This window comes from Lucilia cuprina, chromosome 6, assembly GCF_022045245.1.
Source record: "Lucilia cuprina isolate Lc7/37 chromosome 6, ASM2204524v1, whole genome shotgun sequence".
Lineage (NCBI taxonomy): Eukaryota > Metazoa > Arthropoda > Insecta > Diptera > Calliphoridae > Lucilia > Lucilia cuprina.
In genome coordinates, this window is record NC_060954.1 from 47,552,453 (window position 1) to 47,578,353 (window position 25,901).

The 25,901-nt window shown below is 31.1% G+C and overlaps 2 protein-coding genes across 2 annotated transcripts in view; one reads left to right on the forward strand and one right to left on the reverse strand.

Moving 5' to 3' along the window:
• LOC124420638 overlaps window positions 1–12 on the forward strand; it is a 2,546-nt gene extending 2,534 nt beyond the window's left edge. Inside the window, exon 4 of the mRNA XM_046954140.1 lies at window positions 7–12. Within this exon, the coding sequence (XP_046810096.1) occupies window positions 7–12 (6 nt within the window). The remainder of the gene's footprint in view (window positions 1–6) is intronic.
• Window positions 13–215: 203 nt separating this feature from the next.
• LOC111687322 (myelin regulatory factor) overlaps window positions 216–25,901 on the reverse strand; it is a 30,736-nt gene continuing 5,050 nt past the window's right edge. Inside the window, exons 3-5 of the mRNA XM_023449751.2 lie at window positions 13,908–14,029; window positions 1,240–2,929; window positions 216–1,098 (exon numbers count right to left, since the gene is read on the reverse strand). Coding sequence (XP_023305519.2) covers window positions 216–1,098; window positions 1,240–2,929; window positions 13,908–13,950 — 2,616 coding nt within the window. The 5' untranslated portion in view covers window positions 13,951–14,029. The remainder of the gene's footprint in view (window positions 1,099–1,239; window positions 2,930–13,907; window positions 14,030–25,901) is intronic.

The window sequence follows — 25,901 nt, forward strand, 5'->3', positions numbered from 1 at the left end:
AACTAGAACTGAACTAGAACTGAACTAGAACTGAACTAGAACTGAACTAGAACTGAACTAGAACTGAACTAGAACTGAACTAGAACTAGAACTAGAACTGAACTAGAACTGAAATAGAACCAAACTAGAACTGAACTAGAACTAGAACTCATTTTAGACCTTTAGAAATATATGCTCCGGTCTCTGGATTAAAAATATAATTGCAATGGTTCAACTTACCAGGCTGCCATAACAATAACTAATAGAAAGATAATAATTTGTAATGTTCTATTCGAGCAAATTTCATAGCCGTCCCGATTGCTGGTTATACTTTTGCAATGCAAAAACTGTAGTTCATTCTCTTTAGCACGCTGCAAACGTGTGTTGACACGCTCCAAATTTTCTATGCGCGTCTCTAAAGTACCCGTTACTTTGCACAGTTCCTTGACGGCACCAATATTTTCCATAAGTATACGATCCTTATTTACCAATAGAAAATTTTCAATAACATTGCCGTTCGGCAGTACCACACTGCCAGCCTCTTGCACGGCATCGGGTATTACCTCGCGTACCTCTTGCGCTATTACCCCAGTATCAACAATTTCACCCGTATCTTTGTGACCTTTGAGACCTGCGTGCAGGGCAAATTGAGGCTCGAGACGATAACGTACTATACGTATCTTTTGGAGATTGCGCAACTGTACCGATGTGTCTAATTCACCGATTTCTTGTTTGGCTCTACTATCACTGGGCTGCACTATGTGACCAGAGATCTTAAGATTGCCATGCACCACTAGACTTTCATCGGGACGATCGGTATTTATACCCACCCTACCGGCATGGTATATAGAGTCTTGGGTAAGACCACGTTGCCAACATAAATCAACGTCAGATTCGAATTGTCCAGGATTAGAGGCACGTACTATGATTTTATCACTACCTTGGCTGATAATGGGAAAGTCACCGGAAGCGGTATGGACATGCAACGCAACAATAAGTTGGAAGTAACGTTGTTCGGGATTAGGACGTCCCTTTTTGCGCATATTATTGTTGGTAGTTTCGGAGAAGTGTAAACGTCCCACAGTTACCTTACTAACAATGTGACTTTGGAGATCGATACTGAAAGTGATATATTTAATATTGTTTATTAACCTATATTTTAATATCCTTGGGATATATATTATTAAAAGACATCCAAGCATTTTCACATTTTTTTGTTGTAATGCTTGAACGTCTTTAATTATTTTTTTAACTACTTACGGTACAGGAAAGAAAGGTTTCTTCGAACGATCCGATTGACTTTGTTCAATGCGTATAGTTTGATTAGGCGCTTCCAATTTCACCCCATAGAAATGCAAATGAAAGGATTTGATCTTCTCTAAACCGGACGGTGTTCTCACAAATTTAGCTTCACTTTGCAAGCGAGCATGGCAAGTTATTTGAAAATGATTTTTTTTCTGACACACAAACGCATCATCTGATACGGAAAAGTTGAAACCTTTATCGGCATCGACCCGATAATAAACCACCGATATTTCTTGCAAATGCTGATCGCATAATTTGTGCCAATTTTGTTGTTGAAATGGTGAAAAACGTATGCAAGGACTTAAAGCATCACCACTTTGTGAAGAAGTATCGCAATTCTTGACGCTACCATCCATATGCACCGAAGAGAGAGCAGGCGAAAGGGAGGCATTTGAGGGTGCTGGAGTATCGATCATATCATGATTACTCATTTGTATGTTAAGTGGTGATATAGATGATCTCTTAGAGCTGTCACCCGGCAAGGGTGTAGAACAAACTGAACTACGTGAGGGACTTAATATCAAACCAGGATCTGGCTTAACACACCGAAAATCGGGATCATCAATTTGTGTGGTCATTTTACGTTTACGCGACGATGACTGATGATTGGGAGTAGAGGGAGCCGAAGTTCTACTTAGTGTGGGCGTAGAGGGTATGCTGGTACCAACTACCTGTACATGTGGCAGATCACCTATGCTGCTTAGCATACAGGTGGATGTTTCCACTACTGAGGGGTGTTCAAGGTGGTTCAAATTAATCTGATACGGTGGAGGAGGTGCTGGTTGTCCGGGATTTGCATACAATTTGTTCGTTAGACTTTCATAGTTTATTTGATTATTAGGACTGCTATTATGATGATTATGATTGTTGTTGGTGGCGGCATACATAAGCTGAGTCTGTTGCTGCTGCTGCTGCTGGCTGGGCATCTCAATATGAGTATCTAAGGAGTGTGAGACATTCGAATGTAACGTTTGACTATTAAGTGTTTGCGTTAAGTTATTCGGATTGATAATAAGACCGGTTTCATGCTTCACACGTACTCCAGCATTCAAGGCCTCCTGGTTGGGGGGACTTGCTAAAGGATTAACATTCATGGGACTGTTTAGTAAATGTGTATAGTGATGTTGTTGTGGTATTGGTGGTGGTTGTGGCGGATGATGCACCTGCATGTTGTGTAAATCATTAATAGCAGGAGTTGAGTTACCACCTCCCGCTCCGTGATTGTAAATATCACGTGTGTTTAAGGTTAAACCCTGTACATCTTGCAACGGACTGTAGGGTGGTTCAGATCCAGAATCCGGTGGACTTTCGGGCAGGTGTGATAATGTAGGATTATTATTGTTATTGGAGTGATGTATACCAATATGTGGTGTTGTTGGCGCTGATGTTAAGCTAACACGTGCTGAGACTGTTGGTATTGAGGGTAGGATTATGTCGGGTGGTCCTATTGTTGTCATGGGCGAGGGCGAAGTTACGGGTGTTTCTGTTTTAGCTGTACATGGCAGTGTTGGATTTTCACCACCATTATTTGTAGTATTGTTATTGTTGCTTCCATCTGGACCCAAGCGACCGAGACCCGCTGTTACTTGTAGATCTTCAAAAAAGATTGCTTCATTGTCAATTCCACCCACATAGTCTGCCCGGTCTGAAATGGAAAATGTTTAATTTAAAAAAATTTAGTTTATATAGCGGAATTCCTAAAAAATACTTAATTATATCGCCTGCTGCCTTCCTTATCGATTCACATTGTAAAAATAGTAACAATCGTACAATAGTATGCCAATGTTCGATTCGACCATTCGTTCATGTCGAAAAGCGATAACACATACATTATTGTACATTGACTTCTAATGACGACTTAATGTAAATATTTGATAAAATTTTTTAATTTATGTACTTAAATATTTCGACTTAATAAATGCATAATTACTGTTAATATTCAAGTACATGGTCTGGAAATAACGCAAAATAATGGTCACGATGCTATTTTACTTTATGCACAAAATCTTCACATTTTTTATCGTAAACGTTTAAGAAAAAATTTATAAAAAAAAGTTCATTTAACTTTAATATATTTATACAAATTATATTAAAAAACAGTTCAATTCTCTTTTGTAACGACTACATAGACTTGTGTTCAAAGTTCAAATGAGTTTTTTTCTTGATTGGCATAGGATTTTGGCATGAAACGTTAACTTTTTTAAGTTTTATCACAACTTTTGGGAATTAAATATCCGGAATTTTGTTATCAGGATTTATTGCCAAAAGAATTTTGTGGGTGAAGAACATTTTTTGTGATAACTGAAAATTGCTAAGGCACAAAGTGGAACGTAATGAAGGTACATTGTTATATAGGCTGGAAGATCAAACATAACATTTATGGTTGTAACTCTAGTGAAGTATAAGGCCGGTTTACATAGAATTACACTCTAGACTATGGAATATCGACAGGACTGAAGAGTAGACTAAGCTGTAGATTATAAACTATACTTAGGACTGGACTTAGGTCTAGACTACAGATTCGACCAAAGACTACACTATTGCCTAGACTATAGACCAGACTATAGACTAGACTACTGACTAGACTGTAGGCTAAACTTTTGATTAGACAAGACTATAGACTAGACTATAGACTAGGCAATAGACTAGACTATAGACTAGACTATAGACTAGACTATAGACTAGACTATAGACTAGACTATAGACTAGAATATAGACTAGACTATAGACTAGACTATAGACTAGACTATAGACTAGACTATAGACTAGACTATAGACTAGACTATAGACTAGACTATAGACTAGACTATAGACTAGACTATAGACTAGACTATAGACTAGACTATAGACTAGACTATAGACTAGACTATAGACTAGACTATAGACTAGACTATAGACTAGACTATAGACTAGACTATAGACTAGACTATAGACTAGACTATAGACTAGACTATAGACTAGACTATAGACTAGACTATAGACTAGACTATAGACTAGACTATAGACTAGACTATAGACTAGACTATAGACTAGACTATAGACTAGACTATAGACTAGACTATAGACTAGACTATAGACTAGACTATAGACTAGACTATAGACTAGACTATAGACTAGACTATAGACTAGACTATAGACTAGACTATAGACTAGACTATAGACTAGACTATAGACTAGACTATAGACTAGACTATAGACTAGACTATAGACTAGACTATAGACTAGACTATAGACTAGACTATAGACTAGACTATAGACTAGACTATAGACTAGACTATAGACTAGACTATAGACTAGACTATAGACTAGACTATAGACTAGACTATAGACTAGACTATAGACTAGACTATAGACTAGACTATAGACTAGACTATAGACTAGACTATAGACTAGACTATAGACTAGACTATAGACTAGACTATAGACTAGACTATAGACTAGACTATAGACTAGACTATAGACTAGACTATAGACTAGACTATAGACTAGACTATAGACTAGACTATAGACTAGACTATAGACTAGACTATAGACTAGACTATAGACTAGACTATAGGCTAGACTATAGACTAGACTATAGATTAGACTATAGATTAGACTATAGAATAGACTATAGACTAGACTATAGACTAGACTATAGACTCGACTATAGACTAGACTATAGACTAGACTATAGACTAGACTATAGACTAGACTATAGACTAGACTATAGACTAGACTATAGAATAGACTATAGACTAGACTATAGACTAGACTATAGACTAGACTATAGACTAGACTATAGACTAGACTATAGACTAGACTATAGACTAGACTATAGACTAGACTATAGACTAGACTATAGACTAGACTATAGACTAGACTATAGACTAGACTATAGACTAGACTATAGACTAGACTATAGACTAGACTATAGACTAGACTATAGACTAGACTATAGACTAGACTATAGACTAGACTATAGACTATAGACTAGACTATAGACTAGACTATAGACTAGACTATAGACTAGACTATAGACTAGACTATAGACTAGACTATAGACTAGACTATAGACTAGACTATAGACTAGACTATAGACTAGACTATAGACTAGACTATAGACTAGACTATAGACTAGACTATAGACTAGACTATAGACTAGACTATAGACTAGACTATAGACTAGACTATAGACTAGACTATAGACTAGACTATAGACTAGACTATAGACTAGACTATAGACTAGACTATAGACTAGACTATAGACTAGACTATAGACTAGACTATAGACTAGACTATAGACTAGACTATAGACTAGACTATAGACTAGACTATAGACTAGACTATAGACTAGACTATAGACTAGACTATAGACTAGACTATAGACTAGACTATAGACTAGACTATAGACTAGACTATAGACTAGACTATAGACTAGACTATAGACTAGACTATAGAGTAGACTATAGACTAGACTATAGACTAGACTATAGACTAGACTATAGACTAGACTATAGACTAGACTATAGACTAGACTAGACTATAGACTAGACTATAGACTAGACTATAGACTAGACTATACTATAGACTAGACTATAGACTAGACTATAGACTAGACTATAGACTAGACTATAGATTAGACTATAGATTAGACTATAGACTAGACTATAGAATAGACTATAGACTAGACTATAGACTAAACTATAGACTATACTATAGACTAGACTATAGACTAGACTATAGACTAGACTATAGACTAGACTATAGACTAGACTATAGACTAGACTAGAGACTAGACTATAGACTAGACTATAGACTAGACTATAGACTAAACTATAGACTAGACTATAGACTAGACTATAGACTAGACTATAGACTAGACTATAGACTAGTCTATAGACTAGACTATAGACTAGACTATAGACTAGACTATAGACTAGTCTATAGACTAGACTATAGACTAGACTATATACTAGACTATAGACTAGAATATAGGTTAGACTATAGTCTATAATATAGGTTAGACTATAGAGTTGACTTCGGACTAGAATATAGACTAGACTATTCAAATCCGATGAAACATACCTAGGCCTTAGCCAGTGTCTCAGGTAGGAATCGATTATTTAATAGATTATATATACTTTATACCGTTATGTAAACTTGCTTATTTTGAAATTTATTGAACTTTGTCGAAATCAAAAAAGTGGGCGTGTAGAACTTAATATTGAAATTAAAATTAAAAAATGTTATACACAACCAAACTGAGACATGAAATAAAACACCAAAACTAAACGACCGAACGAATGACTACTGATAACAATTATTTAACAAACAGCGAAAATTGAACGACAAAAAATAAAAAAAACTCAGTTTGATCAATACAAATAAAATTATGATAAAATAAATTTGTTATTGTTTTTTCTCTAACTACTTCTAAACACTTTTGCTAGTTCTAAACACTAATTTAATAGTATTTATTATTTTGTCATGTATAAATAAATATTTAATTTAAATTAGCATGTTAATAATTACCATTGCAAGTTTTATGATAATCCATAAGAATTTATACTTTCTATAATAATATTTTTGTAATATTATTATTTTATTTCTGTTGTTTTTACGTTTTTTTCACTATATTTTGTTTATTTTTTTCAAATTCCTTTTGCTGGTGTTGAAATTAGAAAAAAAAAATATTGAAAATCCCAACCGCGTTAATCAACAAACGAATGTTACAAATACGACTGGATTTCAATGTGAATAGTTTTCAGATTCTTTTTTACAGTTTGAGAGTTTATTAGTTAATTTTATTTTAGTTGTTTTTTTTCGTTTATTGTTTATAAAAAATGATTATGTATTTGTTTTGTTTTTTTTGTTGCTTTTAGTTTAAATTTGCTTTTACATTTAAACGTTTTTTTTTTTCTCTGTTAAATTTTTTGTTTTAGATTATTTTAGTTTCGAAAAAAGTAATGTTTGTTTTAATATCTGTGAATGTAAATTAAATGTGAGGTTTAAATGGGAATTGGTCGAATTTAGATCAGCAATTCTCAGACTACTCTAGAGTCCATACTATATACACTAGACTACGGTCTGAACTAGATTATAGTCCAAAATATAAAATAAACTTCAGTTTGGACTGTAGACTATACTAATGTCTGGACAGTAGACTAGAATACTTATAGTCCAAAATATAAATATAGCACATTAGTCTAGACAATGGACTAAACTATAATCCAGACTATAAACGAAACTATAGTCCAGACTATAGACCAGACTCTAGTTCAGACCACTGACCAGGATATAGTCCAGACTATTTACTAGATTCTAGTTTAGAGCATAGCTTAGCCTATATTTCACACTATAGATAATACTTTAATTAAGACTATAGACTAGACTTTAGTCCATACTATAGACTAGACTGTAGTCCAGACTATAGACTGGATTTTAAACAGGACTATATACTAGACTATAGTCCAGGCTATAGATTTCGTTCAATACAAACTATCAACTAAACCATAGTCGAGACTTTATACTAGATTACGGTCTGGACTAAAGTCTAGACAGTAAACTTTAGTCTATTGAACTGTAGTTGATTATAGTCCAAACAATAAACTGGTCTATAGTATATACAATGAACTTAATGGACTACAGACTATACTATAGTCCACACTAGAGACTAAACTATAGTGCATAGTCCAGACTAGATACTCGACTATAGTCCAGACTATAGACTCGACTATAGTCCAGACTTCAGACTCGACCATAGTCGAGACTTTATACTAGATTACGGTCTGGACTAAAGTCTAGACAGTAAACTTTAGTCTATTGAACTGTAGTTGATTATAGTCCAAACAATAAACTGGACTATAGTATATACAATGAACTTAATGGACTACAGACTATACTATAGTCCACACTAGAGACTAAACTATAGTGCATAGTCCAGACTAGATACTCGACTATAGTCCAGACTATAGACTCGACTATAGTCCAGACTTCAGACTCGACTATAGTCCAGACTATAGACTAGACTATAGTCCAGACTATAGACTAGACTATAGTCCAGACTATTGACTAGACTATAGCCCAGACTATAGGCAGGACTAAAGTCCAGACTACAGATAAAACTTTAGACTAAACTATAGATCAGACTATAGACTAGAAAATAATCTAGAATATAGACTAGAAAATAGTCCAGACTATATATTGGAGTATAGACTATAGTACAGTCAAGACTATAGACTAGACAGACTATAGTCCAGAATATAGACTTGATTATAACTCGACTATAGTCCAGACTATAGACTCGACTATAGTCCAGACTATAGACTAGACTATAGTCCAGACTATAGACTAGACTATAGTCCAGACTATAGACTAGACTATAGTCCAGACTATAGACTAGACTATAGTCCAGACTATAGACTAGACTATAGTCCAGACTATAGACTAGACTATAGTCCAGACTATAGACTAGACTATAGTCCAGACTATAGACTAGACTATAGTCCAGACTAAAGACTACACAATACGCTATATACTAGACTATATTTAGACCATAGACTTGACTATGATTCAGACTATTCTCTGGAATATAGTTCTATTTCAAACTAGACTATAGTACAGGCTATAGACAAGACTATAGTCTAATCTACAGACAAAAATATCGCTAAATCTGTAGACTAGACTAGACCGAATTATATAGTATATAGATCAGACTCTTAACTAGACTGTAGTCAAGACTTTGAAGAGATCATAAACTACAGCCCAAACTTTAAGCTAACAATACTAGCCCCACTGTGCAATGTAATACTAAGTAATAAATATGTCACAAACTGTTGCATAAAACAAATAACTTCCACTTAGTTAAAAGTAGGGTATTAAAAAGTTATTTTTACACACAAAAAAGAAACCAAATCGATGATAATATTTATTATTAAACATTAAATTATCTAATTGTATAATACTCGTAGAAAACAACAACAACAAAAAATCCATCATCTTGATAATTACAATTTAGAGGAGCCAATAATTTTTCTACGAGTATTAATCTCCTAAAGGCAAAATTGCAGCAAACAGCCATCACTCCGCAAAACCACACGTTTCTTCTTTATGCGGTTGATGCACTTTACTCTTGGATGAGCATTTTAACAAAATATAACAAAAAAAAAAAAAAAAAAAAAAAAGAAAAAAAAAAACAACAACATTAACAAAAAAATTAATAATTAAATAATAAAATATAGAGTAACATGTAACGTTTAATAGTTTTTCTCATGTTTTATTTTTTGATTTTCCAAAGATTTTAATCGTTTTAAATTTGAAACGATTTTTATTGAATTGTAAAATGAAACTCACTCATCTATTCATTCACTGTTAAATTGAAATTGTCATTTGAGTTTTGTTTTTTTTATTTTACTAATTTCAAGCTAAATTTCTAATCATATGATTTTAACCATTTCTTCACTTGGCTTCACGCATTTGCTAAGAAAATATAATAAAAACAAAACGTTGCAATTTGATCATTAAAAAAATATTAATACTAAATAACTGGTATTTGGTGAAAATTAATTTGAAACAATTTTATTTAAATTAGATAGCTGTCATATAGCCTGTTACCTGTTGTGACAACAAATTTCTTAAAAATAATTGCAATTACTTTCTAACGACAATTAAGCTATTAACTAGTGCACAGTGGGTTTGAATGAAATACATACATATATTTTAGTGGGAAATTTCCATATGGATAAAATCCATACTGCCCGGTCAGGACCACTTACAAAAATATAGTACAAAATAAAGACTAGCTTACAGACCCGACTATATAAAGACAAGATTATAGTCACAACTGTGACTATTTAATTATCTGGACTGTCCGGAGTCCAGATAATTAAATAGATTACCCTTGAATAAAGTAGACTATAGTCACGACAATAGAAATAAAAATAGATAAGACTAAAGACTATATTATAGTCCAGACTATAGACTACAGTACAGACTATAGACTAAATTCCAGACTATAGACTGTATAGTCCAGACTATAGACTATAGTCCAGACTATAGACTATAGTCCAGACTATAGAATATAGTCCAGACTATAGACTATAGTCTAGACTATAGACTATAGTCCAGACTATAGACTAAAGTCCAGACTATTGACTGTAGTCCAGACTATAGACTATAGTCCAGACTATAGACTATAGTCCAGACTATAGACTAGTCTATAGTCAACACTACCTACTAGTATATAGTCCAGACTATCGACTAGTCTATAGTGAAGACTAGACTATTGTCCAGACTATCTATAGTCCAGAACATAAACTTGACTAAAGTCCAGAGTATAGACTATTGTTCAGACTAGTCTATAGTCAAGACTATCGACTAGTCTATAGCCTATACTATCTACTAGTCTATAGCCTATACTATCGACTATGTCTATAGCCCATACTATCGACAATGTTTATAGCCCATACTATCGACTATGTCTATAGTCCAGACTATCGACTAGTCTATAATCCAGCCTATAGATTACACTAAAGACTAGTCGATAGTCCAGGCCATAGACTTGACTACAATCCAGACTACAGACTAGACTATTGTCCAGAACATAGACTAGTCTATAGTCCAAACCATAGACTTGACTATAGTCTATAGACTAGACTATTATCCAGACCATAGACTTGACTATAGTCCAGACTATAGACTAGACTATTGTCCAGAGTATAGATAGCGAAGACTATGTACTATACAATAGTTAGTCCAGGCTATGGTCGAGATAGAAGAGACTATAGTGTAGTCTATGGATTAGACTTAAACCCAGACTATAGATTAGACTATAAACTAGATTATAGACTACATTATAGTTCAGACTATAGACTGCATTACAGTTCAGACTATTGACTACATTATAGTTCATACAATAGACTATAGTACATCCTATGGTCTAGACTTTAGTTCTGACTATAGACTAGACTGTTGTTTGGAATATACGCTGTACAAGAGTTAGGACTTGAGACTAGACATTGTTCAGACAGACTAGACTATAGTCCAGATTAGAAATCAGACTATAGGCCAGACCACAGACTATACTACAGACTAGATTATTGTCCGGACTGTAGACTAGACTATATTCCAAACTATAGCATACATGAGACTCGACCATAGTCCAGACTATTTACTAGATTAAATTCTAGACTATAGACTGGACTATAGTTCAGACTAGAGTTCAGACTGTAGAATAGACAATAGACTAGACTATGGTGTAGATTATATTATACTAGACTTTAGTTGAGACTGTAGCCTGCATTATAGTTCAGACTATAGGCTGGACTTAACTTTAGACTCTAGACTAGATACTGTACATTAGACTATAGATCATACAGTAACTGTGTCCAGACTAAATTAAGCAATTTCAATTAATAGATTTCTAAACTTAACTAAAATCTTCCAATATCACAAAACTCTATTAATAAATATTTCAATTTCTACATAATAATAAAACTATTCGCGTAAATAATTAAAATAAAAATTCAATAAAATTTCTTAAAAAAGCGAATGTACTCGTAGTCATCGTATTGCGTTTAAATTAAATTAGAACTGTTTATTTAGTTTAACTAAATTATAGTTAAATATATTTTATTTTTAATTATGTAGTTTGCTATTATTTATTAATTCATATTACAATTATTGTTATTTATATTTTATTTATTTATTTTTTAAATTGCATACAATTACTTTTTAATATTTTTTTCAATTTTCCATTTTATTATTACACTTGCAAATGTTTTCGCTGTTTTTCTAAATTAATTCATTTAAACGTAATTTCAATTGAAAATTATGTTTTATTATTTCTTTGATGTTTATATTTATTTTTATTGTTGTTATAATAATTTAATTTAATTTTTTAATAATTTGATTTGATTTAAAGTATTTTTTTGCATTTCTATTGGTCTCGTGTTTAGCTTATCGCGTTAAGGAGGTTTTTCCATTAGAAGTGAGAGACCCGAAAAAGCAACAGAACTCTTAAAATTAGTACAGAATTGACAAAACTAAATATGTTTTCTTTTTTCGGTCTGGTTACAATTTTTTTGTATTCTTGTTCTTCGTATTGAAATATAATTATTGATCAAACAAATTGTGTTGGTATCGTACATGTGTAGTTAAGTGTATCTTAAAGAGAACCTGTCGTTTTGTTATTTTTGTATATACGTATATACCTACATATTTCAAACATATGCAAATACATACAAATTTTTCATGCAACAACTACAAAATGTACTGTACACAGTGGTATATATTGTTAGAGAAATTCTCATTACAGTCTGCACTACAGTAAAGTGTATAGTCTAGTCTATAGTCTAGTCTACAGTCTAGTCTATAGTCTAGTCTATAGTCTAGTCTATAGTCTAGTCTATAGTCTAGTCTTTAGTCTAGTTTATAGTCTAGTCTATAGTCTAGTCTACAGTCTAGTCTATAGTCTAGTCTATAGTCTAGTCTTTAGTCTAGTCTTTAGTCTAGTCTATAGTCTAGTCTATAGTCTAGTCTATAGTCTAGTCTATAGTCTAGTCTATAGTCTAGTCTATAGTCTAGTCTATAGTCTAGTCTATAGTCTAGTCTATAGTCTAGTCTAGTCTATAGTCTAGTCTAGTCTAGTCTATAGTCTAGTCTAGTCTATATCCTACTCTATAGTCTATAGTCCAGTCTATAGTCTAGTCTATAATCTAGTCTTTAGTGTAGTCTTTAGTATAGTCCATAGTTCTACAGTTTTTTTTAATTTACCTTATTGGATCCACTGTGCAGGGGTTTGACAGATTTAGGAAAATATTTAAAGTCTTTTTGGTATGAATAAATATTTTCCACAAATATCTATGTATGTATTTGTACATAAATATATTTATATATGTATGAATTTAATATTATTTACAAAACAGATCTGTAAACCGTTGACATGTTTAAATATTTTTCTAGGGTGTATCAAACCTGTTGGCGTCACAGTTGGTATTTGTTTTTGTATTTAAAAAAAGTGTGAATAAGTTAAGATCATTACTTGTCATTTAATTGACATAAAGATATTAATAAATAAATTAATAAATTTTTGACGTCTTTTAGCGAATTGTAATGAAATCTGTTGAATAAGGTGGGCAGCTTTAAAAAATAATTGAAATTTACAGCTCTGACTTTTATGTAAAAATACTACATTTAAATGTAAGTCATAGTTTTGATAGAAAACAAAAAAATAAAAAAAACTGTTGCTTAGCAAATTGTATACACGATATATAGAGTTATAAAATATTAAATAAAAATTAATAAATTGTAACAAACTATAAATTTATTTCACAAAAAAAAAAATTACCAATAACACGAAATAATTTATAAATAAAATTGGAAAAATATTATTATTTATTGACTTTTCCTTTAATTGATTGCATTTATTATTGAATGCAAGCAAAATCAGGTTAAAGGAAATATTTTGCTAAATGTTAACTTAGCATTTTTTGTTTAAATATCCTAAATTATGATCATTAACATATGGATATATAAATGTCTTTTTCAGAGATCTTGTTAAGAAATTTCCAAGATTTTAATAAATTTACATTTAATATACATACATATATTAGGTACATATATACTATATATCTTAAACTTACCCAAATCTGTTAGTATATGTTCATTGTAAAAGTCCATGTCCATCTGTGCTAAATTTATAAAAACTTTTTGTTATTTCGAGCATCCTTCTAATATTTGTTTAGTAAAAAATTTGTCTAAAAACCTGAAAAGAAAAATAAAAAATCTAATTAATAGGAAACAAATATAACAGATTTTAAATACAGATCTATACTATTCGGTCCATTTAACTTAAAAAAGGAAGATGCAGGCTTATAAATAAAAATTTCAAAATAAAAGCTCATGTGGACGAACTTTCAAAAAAAGCCTAAATAACATGTTTCACATAATAGCCTTAAGTCCAGAACATAGTCCAGATTATAGATTAGACAATTGTCCAGACTATAGCCTAGACTATAGTCCAGATTATAGACAATAGCCAAGACTAGACAAAAGACCAGACTAGAGAATAGTCCAGACTATAAACTAGACTACAGCACAGACTATAGACTAGACTATGGTCCAGGCAATAGACTAGACTAGACTACACAACAGTTCATAATATAAAATAGATAATAGTCCAGACTATAAGCTAGGCAACATGCCAGACTTTAGACTATATGTTACATATTTAGATTTGACCTAGATTACTTAGATTAGACTATAGACTAAAGTCCATACTATAGAATAGACAATAACCCATATAGTCCAAATTATTAACTAGGATACAGCCCAGACTAGACTATAGTCCAGACTAGACTATAGTCCAGACTAGACTATAGTCCAGACTAGACTATAGTACAGACTAGACTATAGTCCAGACTAGACTATAGTCCAGACTATAAATTAGACGATAGCCCAGACCAAAAAAATCGACTACAGACAGTCTATACTATGGTCCAGGCTAGATTATACTTGAGTCTATAGACTAGACAAAAGACCAAACTAGAGAATAGTCTAAACTATAAACTAGACTGCAGCACAGAATATAGACTAGACTATGGTCCAGACTATAGACTAGACTATATTTTAGAATATAGATTAGACTATAATCCAGAAAAGACTATGGTCCACACTATACAATAGACTATGACTAGACAATAGCCCAAGCTATAAAATGCACAATAAGTAACACTATAGACTAGACAACAGTCCATAAATATTATGGACCACAATATACTATAATCCAGACAAGATATAAGAATATATAAGAGAACAAGGACCATACAATAGTAAAGACTATAGACTAGACTATAGTTGAGACTATACAATAGATTATAGTTAATACTAGAGTCAAGACAATAGGCTAGACCAATTAACAAGAGTATTAACTAGAACAGCCCATACCAAAATATAAACTAGAATACAGCCCAGACTAGACTTTAGTCTACACTACACACCAGACTATACACTAGACTATAGTCCAGACAATACACAAGACTATGGTCCAGACTATAGACTAAACAATAGTCCAGTCTATAGACTAGACAAGAGTCCATGATAAATTATACTCGACTCTATAGACTAGACAATAGTTGAGATTAAAGACTATACTATAAAATAGACTAAAGACAACACAAGGCTAGACTATAAAATAGACTAAAAACTACACAATGCTATAGAGTAAAGACTATAGACCTGATTGTCGGGACAATAGAGTAGATTATAGTTCAGACTATAGACAAGACTGTAGTCCAGATTGATATAGTCCAGACTATAAACATGACTATAGTCCAGACTATAAATTAGACTATAGACTAGACTACAGCTCAGACTATAGATTAGACTACAGCACAGATAAAAGATTAGACTACAGCCCATACTAAAGATTAGACTACAGCTCAGACTATAGACAATAGCTAAGACTAAAAACCTGACTAATATCCACACTATATAATAGACTATAGCCCAGACCATTGTTAAGGCAATATACTAGATTATAATTCAGCACAGACAAAAGTTCCGACTACAGACTACACTATAGTTGCGACTATAGTTTATGGGTCTTATTTATAAGAATTTATAAACCTGTAATAAGACAATTTTTCAAGACATATTTGTTCAATAAACCTTTGACAAACTTTGATAAGGTAGTATAACTGTATACTAGAGTAAAGTCAAGACTATAGAATAGACTATAGTCCAGACATTAGACTGAACTATAATCGTAGCTATAGGCTATGTTCTAGTCCAAACTATATATTAGACCTTTATCCAAACTATAGACTAGACTATTGTCCAAACTATGGAGTAGACTATAATTTAGAGTATAGTCCAGAGAATAGACTAAACTATAAGGTTGATTATGCTGGACTAGGCTATAGTCCATATTACACACTAAACAATAAACTACAAAAGATATGGATACATATGTATGTATGTACAAACAGGTGTGAACTGTCAAACAATTACTTAAAAACTGTTTGTGATATATGATATCAACACTGCAAAGGTTATTAACATTTAATAAAAGTTAATATTAAAGAAAATTTAAAAAAATATTAATAAATAAAGAACAACAACAATTCTATATTTATTACGTATTAAAGAACTAAATTTAAAAATTTCCTAATACAATTGTTCTCAAAAAAAAAAGAAATAAAAAAATAAATTTAAAATTTCTTTAATTATTAATCTAAACTAAACTTACAAACAATAAAATACTTACTTGTATAAAAATTTTTACAGATTTGTGTATAATAAAAACCAAACAACGTCATGACAATATCCAAATAATATGACAACTACTTAAATATTTACTCTCACTTGCAAATGAAAGCTTTAGTTACAAAATTGATTAACTCCATTTTTGAAAAAAAATACAAGAATTTTTTCAAAAGCAGTTTAAAAAAAAGTAATTTTAATTTTTTGTTACTTATAATGTTTATTTTTTTAAAATGGAGTTAATCGTTTTGACAATTGAGGCTTCGTAGTTGTACAATAAAATTCAAATTTTTCATTTGCTCATACTTATAATATTAACTAATAGTGACTTTAGGCTTAAGAATTGTATTTATTTTTCCTTAATTGAATTAACGCCTTTTTAAGAAGAAAAAAAAAACGTAAATATAACAAATGTATTCGTACGTCCCCAGCCTGTATAAGTGTATCCAATGTCTGTCTGTGTGTTTGATTAATAGCCGCGATTTGTGGAGATGGATTTTTATAAATAAATCTGTTTTCATTGCATGTTGTAAGTAAAGTTAGTTCTATAATATAGATTCATATAGCAGATCATTTGTTTATATGAAATCATGGTCCAATTTTATATATAAATTTTAAGATCAGACATTTAGAAACGACTTCGATTTTCACTTTTCTTTTCGGTATAAGAAAATGGATAGTTTTTGATAAATCTTAAGGCCTAATTTCAAACACTTAGATCGATACAACTTCGTTTATGCTAAAATTAACATTTAAATATTATATAATATCAATAGTTTTGAATAGTATTTTAATTGAACCATTTAAATTCGTTTTAGTTCATGCGTCTGCAAGTGATCATGTAAATGATCTTTAAAATTAATACCTTTTTGTGCGTATGACTAACTAAATACATAAACAACAAATTAAATAAATTTCTACGCATATTATAGTTTTTGTGATTGTGTTTTGATTGTATGAAGCAAAGAAAATAGCGCGCACAATTCGTGTACAAATCTCGTGTAATTTAATTAAATTTAGATCAGTGAAAGATGTCTTCATTCTTTATTTTGCATCCGGGTAAATTAAACAATTTGTAGTAGTTTTGTTGTTGTCTTATATGTTTCGAACACACGCATACATAGGAAAAAACCAGTTACTTTTTTCTAGAGATTTGTTTCGAATGGATACAAATATTAATATATATATATATTTAAAGTAGTACCATGCTCCAACATACAATATTTTACTGTTTGTTATTGTTTTTGTTTAAGAAGAAGATTTATTAAACCGGTTTATAGTATTTAGCTTCTTTTAAAGAATTACTAAACAAAAAAGAAGATTTTTTTTATAATTTATAAGATGGTCTAATTTGTAGTGAAAACAAATAATGTTTTACAAAAGGTCTATGATCTGAGATGATAGTATAATGGAGTAACACGACACTCGCTTACATATATGTACATATATGTGGATTGATAGATAGATAGATAGATAGATAGATAGATAGATAGATAGATAGATAGATAGATAGATAGACAGATAGATAGATAGATAGATAGATAGATAGATAGATAGATAGATAGATAGATAGATAGATAGATAGATAGATAGATAGATAGATAGATAGATAGATAGATAGATAGATAGATAGATAGATATATAGATAGATAGATCGATAGATAGATAGATACTTCTACGCCTTTCTATTCCTTAGCTGTAGGATTCATATGTACACACATATGTATGTATAAATGAAATATGAATTTAGTTTATCATAAATTATTTATATGATCTTCTCCAAAACAAAAATCCCCTTCTCTTTAAATGAAGATAAAAAACTAACATAACTTCATAGGTTTATTGATTCTTTTACTCACGTTTTACAGTTTCTTGTCATTTTGACAAGATTTGTTTGATTTGTTTTTGTTCGCTATTTTCTTCACTTGTATAGAATTTATCAACTGTCAAGGTTTACAAGATTTAAATAATTTTATTATAATTTATTAATAAACATTAAGTTAATTAATAAACAAATAAGCGTAAAAGTATAAAAAAAAAATATTTATGATTGTTTTGCTTTTTCCTTCAAAAATGTGTTTCTAACATTGTTAATAAGTTAATAAAACTATTAATTACAATAACTTTAAAAACAAAAACTAAATACATATATCATCGTCATATACCGACCGGCATTTTTAAAATACTTTGTATATTTCGAATAACCTTGTTGTATTGCTCATACGTCGTGTTGTTACCCACAGTTCTGTGGTGCTAAACACTTTGTTGTGGTTTTGTTAGGGTTCCGATTGTGTGTGTGTGTGTGTGTGTGTTTTTTTGTTTTGTTTCAATAATCTTGAATTGTGGTTTGATCTTTAATTGTGTTTTATTAAATGTATTTAAATATTTGATCAATTTTACAGTTAGGTTTAAAGATTTATTGAATTTTGTGTTTTTTCTTTTAAGAAAGAAACATTTTTATAAAACATCTTCCTAATTAATAACCCACTGTGTAGCAGCTGCACACAAATTGTTTGCTAAAAAAAATAGTGGCGCTAAAATATTGCGACCAAAAAATTTAAATTGCAAAAAAATAACAATATTTGCTTTTTTAAACATTAAATACTAATAAATATATTTGACGTCTGTCACTGCTATTAACTGTTGTTGTTTTTTGTTTTTATTTAAAACAAATGTCAATTATGTTGTTTTTATGTACAACGAAATAGTAGTCGTAGAAGTCAACGAAAACATGAACGAGGCTTATGTATTAGTGTGAATGTGTCTGTATAGTATATGTGTGCAACTAACTCAAGGTGTATATGACAAAGTATTGGTGGGAGCATGTTGGTAAGAAAAAATTTAATTAAATAAACCTAACCAACCGGTTTTAATAAACAAAATTTGCTTTAAAGAAAACATCTTTTGCTGCTATTTATTGTAGTAGCTGTTTTTTAAGAGATGTCAATTTGTTTATCCGTTCGTTCATTTGTCTCTTTAAAAAAAAAACAGCATTTTTTTATTGTTTTAACAAATCACATTTTTTGTTTTATTTTATATATTTTTTCTGTTTTGCAAATAAAACATTTAAAATTGTAATTGAACATTTGGGTTTTAAATGGTTTAAAGGCAGGAATTTCATGTAAAAAAAATCTGAATATTTAATTAAATTTGAAGCTCAAGTTTTTATGAATCAAATACTTGATGTAACTGTGTAATAGACTAAAGTCTATACGGACTAGAGAGTCTATAGTCTGAACTTAAATAAACTATAGAATACAACTGAACTATAGACTGAAATATAGACTAGACTTCAGGCTTGCATATGTACATTTTAGCTTATTGCCAAGGCTATATACTACACTTAAGTGTACGCTTTAGACTAGACTATAGACTAGACAAGATTATAGACTAGAAAATATAGACTAGACTATAGACTAGACTATAGACTAGACTATAGACTAGACTATAGACTAGACTATAGACCAGACTATAGACTAGACTATAGACTAGACTATAGACTAGACTATAGACTAGACTATAGACTAGACTATAGACTAGACTATAGACTAGACTATAGACTAGACTATAGACCAGACTATAGACTAGACTATAGACTAGACTATAGACCAGACTATAGACTAGACTAAAGACTATCTATAGTCTAGACTATAGACTAGACTAAAGACTATCTATAGTCTAGTCTATAGACTAGACTATAGACTAGACTATAGACTAGACAATAGACTAGACAATAGACTAGACTATAAACTAGACTATAGACTAGGCTATAGACTAGACTATAGAATAGACTAGACTATAGACTAGATTATAGACTAGACTATAGGCTAGACTAGTGTACGGACTATGTACATTTTTGTTGTATATAACTGTTGCCAAATATTTCATTCAAATTTTAAGGTTTTCATTGAATTTATTCATTATGAGGTGTATTCTTTAATTCATATTTTGCCTAATGCTAATTTTTTTTAAAATCTATCAAAAACATCGTAAAATGCAACTGCATGATGCAACCCAGCTGTCGACTGTTTGCAACTGCAATAAATGTCAAATGCAATACGAAATGTAACTAGTTTTTTTCTCAGAGCAAAATATATAAGTCTTTTAATGTTTATTGCATTAAGTAAAAATGCTATTACAGCTACAAAGATCTGTGTAATAAGCAAAAAACGGCTAAGTTAACTTTAGGACATTAAGTTTTCTGACAGAATTCAATAAAAATATATACACTTAAAAGTTATAGGTATTATTTTTGAGTTAGGAAATTATTACTTGTAACCACAGTTAGGTACACTCATACATATGTATGTAAAAAGAAAAAAAGTATTTTTTTTTTGTTTACTTTTCTACTAAATGGCAAAATATGAAAGAACTAAATAAACTGCCATACGAACAATAACATTTAATTTGTTTTTGTAAAGAATTGTAAAACATATATTATCGCATGTTTCTTAGTGTCTGGCATAAATCTCTAAAGTACAATAATAAAATTAACTCTAGACTCTTGCATTCGTAGATCATTTCTATAAGTAATCAGCTAACTATAGTTCCATTAAGTTTGTTTTTTTTTTATATAGATATTTTATATATAATTCATATGTATTTGCCAGCTTTTTTTCTTTTTGTTATAGAAAAACTAAATTTTGAAATGAATATGTTTGCTATAGGGGAATATTCTATAAAAATTGTTAATTTTTTATTTGCCGATTTAAATTGAATATTTAAAACGTTTGTTATTGTTAACTTCGTTTTATTGTTCATAATCTTTTGATTTATTAAAGGTATTCACGTCAGTATAGTTTGGATACAATTATATTATTTCTTCTGAAACTCTTGAACTATCTTTAGTGTATGCCTTGAGGTTTTCATGAAATAGAGTCAAATTCTATAGTCTGGACTATATACCATTTACTATAGTTAGGGCTTAAGAATTGACTATAGTGTGTATATAGACTAGACATAAACCTGAAATATAGACTTTTTTATAGTCTAGGATAAAGACTTGACCATAATTTAGAATATAGTATGTACTATAGATTTGACTATAGTCTGGAGTATAGGCTAGACTATAATATGGACTAAAGACTTTAGTATAGTTTAGTATATTGGAGTCTATATTATCGACTTGTCTATAGTTTGGAATATATACATGGCTATAGTCTAGTGTGTAAATAGCCGTGATTAAAAATTGCATCATTGACATAACCATGGTCTGAACTATTGACTGGAGTGTATATATACTGGTATGTATTGTGGACTATAGTCTAAATACTTTAATGTAGATCAGACTTAAGTCAAGTGTGATATTTTCAAGCACCAAATTCTGTAGTAAGGACTATACACTTTCCTATAGTCAGATCTAAAGAATTGACTATAGTGTGTGTACAGAATAGACTTAAACAGGAATGTAGGCTTTTCTATAGTCTGCAATATTGACTTGACTACGATCTGAGTATAAACTTGGATGTAGTTTTGGATGTAGTTTGTATATATATACCAGCAGTTCGATGACAAAGAGTGCATTCAGTGTAAACAAGGGTGAAGACAATCTTAACTCTTGTAAGCGAGAGAGTGGACACTTCAAACACAAGCTTAAGCCTTTTACTACGTTTTCGTAATCTATGGGGTGATGACTGACTTCCTCGTAGGACAAGCACATGTTAAAATAGCTAGTCACCTCTAGGCTATAGACTAGACTATAGACTAGACTATAGACTAGATTATAGACTAGACTATAGACTAGACTATAGACTAGACTATATACTAGACTATAGACTAGACTATAGACTAGACTATAGACTAGACTATAGACTAGACTATAGACTAGACTATAGAGTAGACTATAGACTAGACTATAGACTAGACTATAGACTAGACTATAAACTAGACTATAGACTAGACTATAGACTAGACTAAAGACTAGACTATAGACTAGACTATAGACTAGACTATAGACTAGACTATAGACTAGACTATAGACTAGACTATAGACTAGACTATAGACTAGACTATAGACTAGACTATAGACTAGACTATAGACTAGACTATAGACTAGACTATAGACTAGATTATGGACTAGACTATAGACTATAGACTAGACTATAGACTAGATATATGGACTAGACTATAGATATAGACTATAGACTAGACTATAGACTAGACTATAGACTAGACTTTAGACTAGACTATAGACTAGACTATAGACTAGACTATAGACTAGACTATAGACTAGACTATAGACTAGACTATAGACTAGACTATAGACTAGACTATAGACTAGACTATAGACTAGACTATAGACTAGACTATAGACTAGACTATAGACTAGGACTATAGACTAGACTATAGACTAGACTATAGACTAGACTATAGACTAGACTATAGACTAGACTATAGACTAGACTATAGACTAGACTATAGACTAGACTATAGACTAGACTATAGACTAGACTATAGACTAGACTATAGACTAGACTATAGACTAGACTATGACTAGACTATAGACTAGATATAGACTAGACTATAGACTAGGACTATAGACTAGACTATAGACTAGACTATAGACTAGACTATAGACTAGACTATAGACTAGACTATAGACTAGACTATATAGACTAGACTATAGACTAGACTATAGACTAGACTATGACTAGACTATAGACTAGACTATAGGACTAGACTATAGACTAGACTATAGACTAGACTATAGACTAGGACTATAGACTAGACTATAGACTAGACTATAGACTAGACTATAGACTAGACTATAGACTAGACTATAGACTAGACTATAGACTAGACTATAGACTAGACTATAGACTAGGACTATAGACTAGACTATAGACTAGACTATAGACTAGACTATAGACTAGACTATAGACTAGACTATAGACTAGACTATAGACTAGACTATAGACTAGACTATAGACTAGACTATAGACTAGACTATAGACTAGACTATAGACTAGACTATAGACTAGACTATAGACTAGACTATAGACTAGACTATAGACTAGACTATAGACTAGACTATAGACTAGGACTATAGACTAGACTATAGACTAGACTATAGACTAGACTATAGACTAGACTATAGACTAGACTATAGACTAGACTATTAGACTAGACTATAGATAGACTATAGACTAGACTATAGACTAGACTATAGACTAGACTATAGACTAGACTATAGACTAGACTATAGACTAGACTATATTCTAGACTATAGACTAGACTATAGACTAGACTATAGACTAGACTATAGACTAGACTATAGACTAGACTATAGAGTAGTTATAGACTAGATTATGGATAGACTATAGACTATAGACTAGACTATAGACTAGACTATGGACTAGACTATAGACTAGACTATAGACTAGACTATAGACTAGACTATAGCTAGGACTATAGACTAGACTATAGACTAGACTATAGACTAGACTATAGACTAGACTATAGACTAGACTATAGACTAGACTATAGACTAGACTTTAGACTAGACTATAGACTAGACTATAGACTAGACTATAGACTAGACTATAGACTAGACTATAGACTAGACTATAGACTAGACTATAGACTAGACTATAGACTAGACTATAGACTAGGACTATAGACTAGACTTAGACTAGACTATAGACTAGACTATAGACTAGACTATAGACTAGACTATAGACTAGACTATAGACTAGACTATAGACTAGACTATAGACTAGACTATAGACTAGACTATAGACTAGACTATAGACTAGACTATAGACTAGACTATAGACTAGACTATAGACTAGACTATAGACTAGACTATAGACTAGACTATAGACTAGACTATAGACTAGACTATAGACTAGACTATAGACTAGACTATAGACTAGACTATAGACTAGACTATAGATAGACTATAGACTAGACTATAGACTAGACTATAGACTAGACTATAGGACTAGACTATAGACTAGACTATAGACTAGACTATAGACTAGGACTATAGACTAGACTATAGACTAGACTATAGACTAGACTATAGGACTAGACTATAGACTAGACTATAGACTAGACTATAGACTAGACTATAGACTAGATATAGACTAGACTATAGACTAGACTATAGACTAGACTATAGACTAGACTATTGACTAGACTATAGACTAGACTATAGACTAGACTATAGACTAGACTATAGACTAGACTATAGACTAGACTATAGACTAGACTATAGACTAGACTATAGACTAGACTATAGACTAGACTATAGACTAGACTATAGACTAGACTATAGACTAGACTATAGACTAGACTATAGACTAGAATATAGACTAGACTATAGACTAGACTATAGACTAGATATAGACTAGGACTATAGACTAGACTTAGACTAGACTATAGACTAGACTATAGACTAGACTATAGACTAGACTATATTCTAGACTATAGACTAGACTATAGACTAGACTATATTCTAGACTATAGACTAGACTATAGACTAGACTATAGAGTAGTCTATAGACTAGACTATAGAGTAGTCTATAGACTAGACTATAGAGTAGTCTATAGACTAGACTATAGAGTAGTCTATAGACTAGACTATAGAGTAGTCTATAGACTAGACTATAGAGTAGTCTATAGACTAGACTATAGAGTAGTCTATAGACTAGACTATAGAGTAGTCTATAGACTAGACTATAGAGTAGTCTATAGACTAGACTATAGAGTAGTCTATAGACTAGACTATAGAGTAGTCTATAGACTAGACTATAGAGTAGTCTATAGACTAGACTATAGAGTAGTCTATAGACTAGACTATAGAGTAGTCTATAGACTAGACTATATACTATAGACTAGACTATAGAGTAGTATATGGACTAGACTATATACTATAGACTAGACTATAGAGTAGTCTATGGACTAGACTATATACTATAGACTAGATTATAGATTTCACTACAAATGTGGTTATAGTCTATATTTTAGACTATGCTAAAGACTTGATTTGGAGTATCAATTTTTCTACATGAACAGTTGTCTGTAAGGTAGTCTGTAGAATTGTGTTTAGTCTATGGTATGAACTTCGCTATTGGTTATGAGTAGAATATAATTAGACATTAGCTTACGCTAGAGACTATATTAAGTATATACTAGATCATAGTTTGGACTATATAACGGAATACAGCCGGTACTATAGGACTGTTTATAATCTGAACTATAGACTATATATTATAGATTGTAGACAACAGTATTATTCAGACTAGACTATAAAGAAGACCATAGTTTTGAATACCTCTCGCTGAGGGGAACTTTATAAAAACTTATTATTTCACTTTTTGGCAAAAACTATATATTACTTTTTAATTTGATCTTTTTCTATTGTTTAGCGA